This window comes from Camelus ferus, chromosome 3 (assembly GCF_009834535.1).
Source record: "Camelus ferus isolate YT-003-E chromosome 3, BCGSAC_Cfer_1.0, whole genome shotgun sequence".
In the NCBI taxonomy this organism is placed as follows: Eukaryota; Metazoa; Chordata; class Mammalia; order Artiodactyla; family Camelidae; genus Camelus; species Camelus ferus.
In genome coordinates this window covers 98,206,626-98,217,687 of record NC_045698.1, presented here as the reverse complement: position 1 = coordinate 98,217,687, position 11,062 = coordinate 98,206,626, and the positions used below count along the sequence as shown (strand labels likewise).

Here is an 11,062-nt window from a genome sequence, read left to right as displayed (position 1 = left end):
AAACACTAGTGAATTAAAAACCGTGTTCCTTACCCTCAAAATCCAAATTATGGCTAACTAAGCCCTGCATGGTCTAATACCTGCTAACGTCTCCAATCTCACCTTTCTCATCTCTCCTGAGATCTTTGTTCCCTAAACAAGCCCTGCTCTTTTCCTCTTCTAGGCTTTTGCACAAGCTGTTCCACTGCCTAGAGCCTTGTCTCTGCAATCCCACCCTCACTACAACCAGCATCCTTCTCTTAACACCATGCTCAAAATCTCAACTCCAGTGTCCCCTCCCTGCTCAGAACTACTGGACCAGTGCACCTAATTATGAGAGTGTATATCACCATACACTTCTTCATAACCCTTTTCACAGCTGTCATTGTTATAGTGTAATTGTTTGACATTGTCTCCTCCCAAACCCCCTTCACAGCTCCAAGAGAGTAGAACCCTGGTAGCACTTAAGAATTTTTACTGAGACCTCTAATTTTTAGAATGGAGATCATCATCCTGTCATCACCTCTTCTCTCCAGGTCCAGCACATATCCAACCTCTGGACAGCTGATTACTGAGCACCTGCTATGCACCATACTCTGGCTGGGGATAGGATCTGGGTCTTGTACCCTTCTTCATGGGGCAGGCTGGCTTTTAACATCTGTATCTTTCTCCTGGTGGGGAAGATAAGTCCCCAGGAAAAATCTATGCTCTGTTTGAGTGTCTGCTCAGTTACAGCTGTCCAAACTGTTTTGTTTGTTTGTTTGTTTGCTTGTTTGGAACTTATCTGCCTGGCAACACTGTTAACCCTGTAAGAAACAGCCCCATGTCCTAGCTGGGGCTAGCTGTTCCTTTCTCTAGAGCTCCCACAAGTCCTTGTTTTCTCCTCTGTAAGATTCCTCTTCACTGTGGACTGTAGTTCTGGGTCCGTGTTTGCCTCCATCACCTACTAGAGTGCTTGAGGGAGTATATGATGGTTATGTCTGCACCCCAGGGCTTGCAGCAGCCCTGGCACTTTTATAGATAAATGATAGATATTTTTTGAATCAAGGTGTGAGTCCAAATCTTTGCAAAACCATTGTTGACCCTTTAGCTTGGACCCCTCATCCAGAGTGTCTTCCCTAAGGTGATGGAATTTGCTGAGGAGCCAGGCTTTAGTGGCCTGAGTCTTCTGAATGCAGAGACTCTGATGAAGAAAATAATAAAGGGCTACTGTTGCAACCTCAGTGGTCGAGCTGGGATTCCAACTCTGGTTGTCTAACTGCAGAGTTAGTGTATTTAACACTGAGCTATACTCATATCTTGGTCCTCAGGGATGTCCCAGTGACCTGGTCTGGCCTTTAAGCATGGCTTAGGGTATAAGAGCATGACCAACAGGATACACAGAGGGCAGTGTGGTCTGATGAAGCCTCATTGTTTGGACTGGGGGCAGATGTGAAGCTGCTTCTGGAAAATAGGAAAGTAAGAATTCAAAAATTTTTGATGTAGCCCTTTACCTAGAAATACAGAAGTTCAGACTTATGAGGGCTGTTTTAAAAGCATAGCCTTTCTGAAAAAAAAAAAAAGTGTGATTTTGAAATTTAACATTCAGGTATTAAAAGGGAGGGAAAAAAAGACCAATAAATAAATAAATAAATAAATAAATAAAGGCATAGCTTTTCTGAAACTGAGGGCAGTCATCAATTAGATCCCTCGAAGTGTAACTTGCTTAATAAATAATACTATGTAACCTGACTTCACCAATCAAGCTCACCTTAATTGTTCCTGCAAATTTACATACCCTCATGTAGCTTAGACAATATGTCACAAGACTCCTTTAACTGCCCCCCAGTGAGTAACTGCCCCCCTCTGAAATATGGGTTGCTATAGTAATGGCTGTTTAAGTTGATTTTCAGGAACTTAGAGTCAGTTCTTGTCCAGTTCACATTCCAGCTGATTAAGACTGGTTGGAATCACCACCCTCCAACTGGCCCTGTGTGAGGTCAGAGGGCCAAAACTCTCCCCATGCTAATGCCACCATTTTCCAAAAATGTGAACCATAAGAAGCATGTAACTCAGACACACCTGAGTGAGCAATGATTTATTTCCTCATCTTTTTCCTGTCTCTGGTCACCTTCCCCTGCACCTCCAACCACCCTATATCCTTCACTCATAAATATCCGAAGCCCCTCGCCTTCAGGGAGGCAGATCTGAGATTTGTTCTCCCTGGTCCTCATTTGGATGTCTTGTGAATAAACTCTTTCTCTGCTGCAAACTTTAGCTTCTCAGCATTTGGGTTACTGCACATTGGACAAGCAAACCTGCTTCAGTAACATTTTCCCACCCTCTTAGGACACCTCCTTTTTTCCCTTGACAAAACAGGTGAGCTACTAGTTAATCCTCATTCAACATAGGTCCAGACTTTCCTTCCTAGGACGTACGATTTGTGCTGGGTGGGGGGCAGGGAGCTAGGTCCAAGCGAGAAAATTATATCAGAAACATCTTGTTTCTCAATTTCGGGATGGGGAAGTGGAAGCTCTAAGAGAGGTAGTGACTTAGCCGAACGTGTCTCTGTTAAACACCTCTACTTTTAAGAAAGCTATTACTTTAAAGTTGTAAATCACTATATTGTATATCTGTAATTTATGTAATATTGTACATCAACTATACTTCAATTTTTAAAAAACTGTTACTTTCTTAATAAACAAATTTTAAGAACTGCCAGCTGTCAGTTAAAAAGGGGGGTTGTGAGTGGGGAGTTGTTCTTCAGAACTTCCTTCTATTAAACCTAATTCTAGCCCTTCAAGTCAATAGATGAAGTTTGTAATCTCTTCCACAAAATATCCAGTTAAATATCAGAGGACTTGGGTGACAGGAGGGCAATAGTAACCACCAAGTCTAGGGAAAAGTCAAGGAAACTACCAGTTGAGTCAGGGATATAGGCAGGGGAGGTGAGAGTCCCAGCCTGAGGCAGTGGGGATCCTTTCTCCAACCCAGACAAGTCTGGGGGCGCCTGAGTCATCAGGGCGAAGCCTGCCACAGAGGGCCCTAGACGACTTGCAAGATCCTTCCTCTTATGGCCCCTCTCCTGGCAACATGCTTCATTGCAAAATTTCCCGGAATGGTACGGAATGGGGTGGTTGGGAGGAAGAGAAGTGGAGAGTGACAGGGTTCAAAGAGGAGGGAACAAAGTGACATCTCAGGGTTACATAAACTCTTCGAGGTTGCCAAAGATTTAGGACGTTTGTGGAGACTGGAAGCCGGCGAGTGTCGCCAGACAGGAAAGAAGTTACAGCCCTTCCGAGAGCCAGCCAGCCAGCTGGAGACCCAGAGGCTCTGAGGACACATCGACCATGGTAAGTGTATGTTCTTGGGGCCGAATAGGGTCTACTCGGGAAACCTCAGGGGCAGCAGGGGCCTCCTTAACCTCCCCCGTCTTCCTAGGCGCCTGTGCCCTACCTACTGCTGCTGCTGCTGCCACTGCTGCGCGTGTCTGCGGACGAACTGGAACCCTGCCAACTGGACGATGAAGATTTCCGCTGCGTCTGCAACTTCACGGATCCGGAGCCTGACTGGTCCAGTGCCTTGCAGTGTATGGTTGCCGTCGAGGTGGAGATTCGTGGAGGTGGCCGCAGCCTGGAACAGTTTCTAAAGAAAGCCAACTCCGACCCGAAGCAGTATGTTGACATGGTCAGGGCTCTGCGATTGCGGCGGCTCACGGTGGGCGCTGCACAGGTTCCCTCTCAGCTTCTGGTCGCCGTCCTGCATGTGCTCGGGTATTCACGCCTAAAGGAACTGACGCTGGAGGACCTGGAGGTAACCAGCCTGCTGCCGCCGCCGCCTGTGAAAGACCCTGGGCCAGCACTCTCTACCCTCAGAATCCATAACGTGTCCTGGGCAACAGGAGGTGCGTGGCTCAGCAAACTGCAGCAGTGGCTCAAGCCGGGCCTCAGGGTACTGAACATTGCGCAAACACATCCGCTTGCTTTCTCTTGCGCACAGCTCCGCACCTTCCCGACCCTTACCACCCTAGACCTGTCTGACAATCCTGGACTGAGCGAGCGCGGGCTGACTACGGCCCTCTGTCCTCACAAGTTCCCGGCCCTCCAGGATCTGGCGCTACGCAACGCGGGGATGGAGACGCCCAGCGGAGTGTGCGCAGCGCTGGCGGCGGCGGGTGTGCAACTACACCGTCTGGATCTCAGTCACAACTCGCTGCGCGCCGCCGCCTCGGACGATCCCCGGTGTGTCTGGCCCCGCACACTGAACTCTCTCAATTTGTCGTTCGCTGGGCTGGAGCAAGTGCCTAAAGGACTGCCGCCCAAACTCAGCGTGCTTGATCTCAGCTGCAACAGGCTGAACAGAGCGCCACGGCCAGACGAACTGCCAGAGGTGAGTAACCTGACACTGGATGGGAATCCCTTACTGGACCCTGGAGCCCTCAAGCACCAAGAAGACCCGATGCCCTCTGGGGTGGTCCCAGCCTGTGCGCGTTCCGCCTTGACCGTGGGCGTGTCTGGAACTCTGGCGCTGCTTCAAGGAGCCCGGGGCTATGCCTGAAGCCCAGGGGAGAACAATCCATTGGCCTCAGAGTGCCCTGGCTTCTGGGGAGCCTCGTCAGGACGTCTCAACCAACCCACCCTCTACCCCCATCTTCATTAAAATCTTAAACAATGGTCCGTGTCATTCACTCAACACGTATTTACTGGGTGTCTGCTATGTGCTGGGCACATTGCTGTATAGGAACTCCATTACACTTAAACTTTCTTCAGACTAACTCCCTAGAAACCATACCTGCCCTAACTTAGAAAAGAACTGCAGAGGCAGAAGGGGCAGGGAAATGTTGCCTGTCTAGGCCTGCGTGGGAGAACCAAGGGTTTCTGTTCAGTGGGGTCTTTCTAAGCAGATTACTGGCACCTTTGTTAAGATGTCTGAATCATAAACATTCCTAGGATGATACAGAATGTCTCCTCTCCAGTGCACTTTCTAAGAGCCAGCTGCTCCTTTCCCAAGGTAATAAAACCCAGAGCCACTTGCTTATTCTTTCTTTCCCCCGTCCCCTAGGGAGGAGACACAACTATGCCACTTGTTCTACATAAACTCTGAGTTTTATAATTTCAGGATTCCTCTCCTGTAGTGTAAAGTCCCTCTGCACATACAGCTACGCTGACTTTCACTGTATCATCTAATGGGGAATTTGAGGATGGGGAACTGATGCAAGACTCTGTCATTTAACAGTCTGTCTCTGAACCAGGGATCTTATGATTAAGTTAGTATATGTGAATAAAATTGTTTCAGGCTGGCTCTCTGATTTGCAAATAGATAATATCTTAGACCCTTCACAGCTCCTTGGACCCTTCACAGGACAATTAACAATGTATGTCCTCTGAACCACATTGTCTCTTGTCTCAGAGACCCAGGACATCAGCCAAGAGGCACTGTTCCTTCCAAGGGTCCCTTCTTCATTGCATCAGGGAGGCAGCCACATTTATCAGAGGTGGAGATATCTGCCTCAAGGGGGACCTCAAGAGGAGTGGGAGGAGGCAGGTAAACACAGCCCTCCAGACTGCCTCCCTCCAGTGTCCAGAACCACACAGATAGGAATGGGGAATGCAAATGAACATTGATGGGAGAGTTACAAAGGCCATCAGACCACAGATTCAAAGAATCATAGGGACAGCTAAATAAACTGTCAATCTGTGTGGCTGAACCACACTGACTCCATTTTGTCAGCTCTACCTTAGGCCTGCAGTCCTGCACCCTCCTCTTTCTGCAGGAGCTTTAGTCCAGTTGCAAAGAGTGAGACCAAGCCAGATGGCTTTCCTATCAACTTTTACTCTTGCCTTCATCTGTTGTGAAAACTGGAAAAATGCCTTTTGCTGACACAGTTGGTTAATGATCATGAGAGCCCCATGGAGGAAAAAGCCCCGGTTCCCTTGAACGCAGATGTGCTTCTTACTTGGTAGTCAAATTCTATTTTTAGCTTTGGCGCATTTAAATCCCGGGTACCCCTTTGCAGAGTGCAGCTGTGATTATGTAAGTAATGCGGCTGTAAGTAAGTACCCGCAATAAACTTCAAGATTGCTTGCTTGGAGTTGTTCGCTTCATTTTTCAGTCTCAAAGTTCTTTATCAGTTCGGAAAATATCATTCAATATCTCCACCTCCCACATTTTTGCATGTGGATAGACAGTTTCCCAGATGCCATTGTTTGAAAAGACATTGAATGGTACTGGTACCTTTGTCAAAAATCATTTGACCATATACGTGAGGTTTTATTTCTGGACTCTATTCAATTCCATTGGTTAATATAAATCTCTTTTTGCCAGTACTACACTGTTGTGATTACAAAAGCTTTGTAATAAGTTACGAAATCAGAAAGTGTGAGATCTCCAACTTTATTCTTTTTATTTTCAAGATTTGTTTTGGCTATTGGGGGTCCCTTAAGATTCCATATGAATCTTAGGATGGACTTTTCTTTCTACAAAAAATGCCATTGGATTTTGATAGGGATTTCATTAAATCTGTAGATTTCTCAGGGGAGTGTTGCTATCCTAACAATATTAAGTCTTCTAACCCATGAACATGGGATGATTTTCCATTTATTTGTGTCTTCTTCAATTCTTTCAGCAATGTTTTGTGGTTTCCATTATACAAGTCTTTCATCTCTTTGGTTAATTCCTAAGTATTTTATTCTTTTCAATGCTGTTGTAAATGGAATTGTTTTTCTTAATTTCCTTTCCAGATTGTTTATTGTTCATATAGAGAAATTTCTGACCTGAAACAAATAGACTGCTTGATATTTGTCCTGCAAAGATAAGTATCTTTGGGATTGGCAGACAGTTGCAGTTCAAGGTCTGCAACCACAGTGAACCACACACAAGTTCCTGTACTGCAAAGGAAGAAGGATGTTTTTACACAGAGAAAAAGGAAGTTGGGAGGGTATAATAAACAGAGTCTGTGGCTTTTTACTGGCTGGTCTTTGCCAGTGAAAAAGGAATCTTTCTTCTTACTCTTGGGCTCTGCTAGGGTCTCAGGGCATGAAGGCTCTCCTTTCTGGTCTCCCAACTCTATTTAATTAATTGAGGTTTCTGTTTATGGGGTTTTGTTTGTTTGTTTGTTTGCTTTGTTTTTTACAAAACTCATTGGATTTTGTTTGTCAATTTTGTATCCTTTAGCTTTGCTGAATTCATTTATCAGTTCTAACAGTTCTTGGGTGTGTGGAATTCTGGGGATTTTCTACATATAAGATCATGTCATCTGTGAGCAAAGATAATTTTACTTCTTCCTTTGAGTTGGATGCCTTTTATTTCTTTTTCCTGCCTAACTTCTTTGGCTAGGATAGCCAGTACTATGTTAAATAGAAGTGGCAAAAGTGGGTATCCTTGTCTTGTTCCTGATCTTAGAAAGTTTTCAGTCTTTTACTATTGAGTATAATGTCATGTTCATTAAGATGAGGGAATAGCATGACTGTATGCAGATGGGAATAAGCTATATATATCTTCTTTATTCTGCTAAAATTATATATAATAAATTTGCCATTTAATCTTTTTTTGCCATTTATTCTTTTTTTTTTTTTTTTTTAATGGAGGTACTGGGGATTTGCTGGGAAACAAGCTGCTGGAAAACAAGGAACTAGAAAACAAGCTGCTCCTAAATTTCCATGAGCTTAAAATATTATATTCACACTTGCTTACTTAAAATACACATGCTTGCTTTGTTCTAATATTTTGCGCAGTAGACGATCTATAGCACATATTATGCTAAAGAAAATTTGTGGTTAAATGTAATCATTTTCTTATAACAAGCCTTCAAAATACGTCAGCTGTTAGAATGTCTCAGAATTGTAATAATCACTTGCTATACCTCCTTCTTCCTAGTATTAAAATAAAACAACTTCCACTTCACAAAAAGAAAAAAAAGAAAAAGAAAATTTGTGATGAGCAATCCTGATATTAACCATAAGGGCATGAAGGAGGGCAGATATTTTCTCAGGGTGAAACAATAGATGGTCTTGGAAAGCCAGAAGATCCATTAACAGAACTTTGTTCTGGCATGAAAGCATGCTGTTGAACCCAGGGGAAGTACTTGCTATCCTGAGATGTCCCAGAGGCAATGAGAGGATAGACTCAGAAATTTTGCATACCCCCAGGAGGGTGATTGTTCCTGGAAGGGATTGGCCTGAAATTAATCAGTTAACCAGTAAGCAGAATTTAGTGCTTTATCGTGTGGAATATCTAAAGCCCCACCTCAAAAAAAAAAAAAAAAAAAAAAAGGCCCCACCTCTTTGATCGCATATTTCTCTGAGCTATATACTCCTAATAAATATGATGTTGACCAGGCTTTCAGGGCTCTAGATCCATGAGATCTTGAATCCCCTTGTCCCATCTTCGCTCTTTACTTTGTCTCTTTGTTTCTTAAGTCTTGCATCACTGGTCCTCAGACATGATGCCGAGCTGCGCTGGACACAGCAGGGATTGAACCCAGAAGCTGGTGCATATTAAACATGCACCCTACCACTGAGCTATACCTATACCCTCCCTGCCATTTTATCATTTTTAAGTGTACTGTACAGTGGCATTAATTACATTCACAATATTGTGCAACCATCACTACAATTTCCAAATTTTTTCATCATCCCAAACAGAAACTCTGTACCTCTTAAGCAAATACTCTCCAATCCCCTCCCCCTAGAGCCTGGGAATGTGTAATCTACTTGCTGTCTCTGTACATTTGCCTATTCTACATATTTAATTTAAGTGGGATCATACAATATTTGTCTTTTTGTGTCTGGCTTATTTCACTTAGCATAATGTTTTCAAGGTTCGTCTATGTTATAGCATGTGTCAGTACTTCATTACTGTTTATGGCTGTATAGCACTCCATTGTGTGTATAAACTACATTTTGTTCATTCATTCATCTGTTGGTGGACACTTTTTGGCTACTATGAATGATGCTGCAATGAACATTTTGGTACACAAATTTGTTTACATACACTTTTTCAATTTTTTTGCATATATATCCAGGTAGTATTGCTGGATCATATGGTAATTATATGTTTAACCTTTGGAGGAACTGCCAAACTGTTTTCCACACTGACTGTACCATATTACATTCCCATCAGCAATGTATGAGGGTTCTTATTTGTCAATATTCTCAGCAACCAGTTTTATTTTTTCTTCTTATTAGAGCCATACCAGTGGATGTGAAGTGGTACCTCATTATGCTTTTGATTTGCATTTATTTTTAAAAACTTTATTTTCCTTCCAGTTTCATTTAGATGTAATTGACATACAGTACTGCATTTGTGGGGAGAGGTAATTAGGTTTTATTTACTTATTCTAATGGATGTACTGAGGATTGAACCCAGGACCCATGCCTGTTAGGCACACATTCCACCACTGAGCCATACCCTCCCCTACATTTCTTTAATTATGGATGATTTTGAGCATCTTTTCACATGCTTGTTGGTCATTTGTATAGCTTCTTTGGAGAACTGTCTATTCACATTCTTTGCCTAGTTTTTGATTGTTGTCTTTTTGCATTTCACCAACATATAATGATATTGAGCATTTTTTCATGTACTGTGTATATCTTCTTTGTAGAAATGGCTATTCAAGTCTTTTCCCCATTTTTTAACTTGGGTTGTCTTTTTGTTGCTGAGTTGTAGGAGTTCTCTATATATCCTGGATGCTAGATCATTATCGTATATAGTTTGCAAACATTTTCTCCCATTTTGTATGTTGTATTTTCATCTTTTTGATAACATCTTTTGATGCACAAAAGTTATCAGTTTTGATGAAATCCAGTTTATCATGTTTTCTTTTCTTGCACTTGCTTTTGGTGTCATATCTAAGAATTAATTGCCAGATTATAGGTCATGAGGATTAACTTCTGTATTTTAATTCTAAGAGTTTTATACTTTTAGCTCTTAGATTTAGGAAACTGACCCATTTAAGTTAATTCTTATATATGGTCTGAAATAAGGGTCCAACTTCATTCATCTGTATCTGGGTATCCAAGTGTCCCAGTGCCATTTGTTAAAAAGATCAGTCTTTCCTACAGGGGGAGGGTATAGCTCGTGTTAGAGCACATGCTTAGCATGGATGAGGTCCTGGGTTCAATCCCCAATACCTCCTCTAAGAATAAATAAATAAAGGTAATTACCTCCTCCAGATAAAAAAAAAAGAAATCAGTCTTTCCTCATTGAATGTTCCTGACATCCTTGTCAAATTAGCTGCCCGTAGAGTCATGGGTTTATTTCTGGACTCTCACTTCTCTCCCACTGATCTCTGTTTGTTCTTATGCTAGTACCACAATGTCTTTTTATTTTTCTCCCACAATGTCTTGATTACAGTTGCTTCACAGTAAGTTTTGAAATCCAAAAGTGTGAGTCCTTCAATTCTGTTCCTCTTTTTTAAGACTGTTTTGACTATTCAGCATCTGTTGAAATCCATAAGAACTTTAGAATGCGTAATGGTAGCTGAGAGCAAAGGAATGAACAAATAGGTTATGCAAAGAGGGAAATCCAATATTACACACTTCAGAAGAGGCTCAGAGAACAAGATGCTATCTCTTAGTTCATTTATACCAGATGTCTGAAGGTGAAGCCATATAATCCTGGGAACACTTTTGCTTTTGGAACCTGACAAGAATCTGAGTGGCTTTGCCCTGGGAGACATTTTGATCATAAAATATGATGATGAACTGAATTAATTACTCTTATTTTTCACGCAACATCTACACAATGAGATATCACACTGGCATTGTTGGTAAGACTATAAAATCAAAATTTATTGTCAGATGTATGGGAAAACACAAGCATCCTATGCTTGCCCCATACTGATTCCTCCAAATGTCAGCCGTATGCATCTTGTTACTATTGCTCTGCCTGTTCTATAAATGCTATACCAGATGTAGATGATCAGACAGGTGTGATACTTTTGACTAAAAGGGATCCTTGGTGAAAAACCTGAGAGAGGCTTGTGATATAATAAAGAAACTATTTGATCTTTCTCTCCAGTTACTGACACAGAGTTTCAAAAATGTTTGGAATTTCCTGAGCAATAGGAGTTTCTCTGTTATGCTAATGAGGTGACTTCTGGCAG

The 11,062-nt window shown here is 42.5% G+C and overlaps 1 protein-coding gene across 1 annotated transcript; it reads left to right on the top strand.

Annotated features, from left to right (window-relative positions):
* Positions 1-3,118: 3,118 nt before the first annotated feature.
* Positions 3,119-6,045, top strand: CD14 (CD14 molecule). Its single transcript, XM_014553001.2, has 2 exons — positions 3,119-3,311; positions 3,400-6,045. Exons 1-2 carry the CDS (start codon positions 3,309-3,311, stop codon positions 4,513-4,515), a joined length of 1,119 nt encoding a protein of 372 aa, XP_014408487.1. The 5' UTR covers positions 3,119-3,308; the 3' UTR covers positions 4,516-6,045.
* The last annotated feature ends 5,017 nt before the right edge of the window (positions 6,046-11,062 follow it).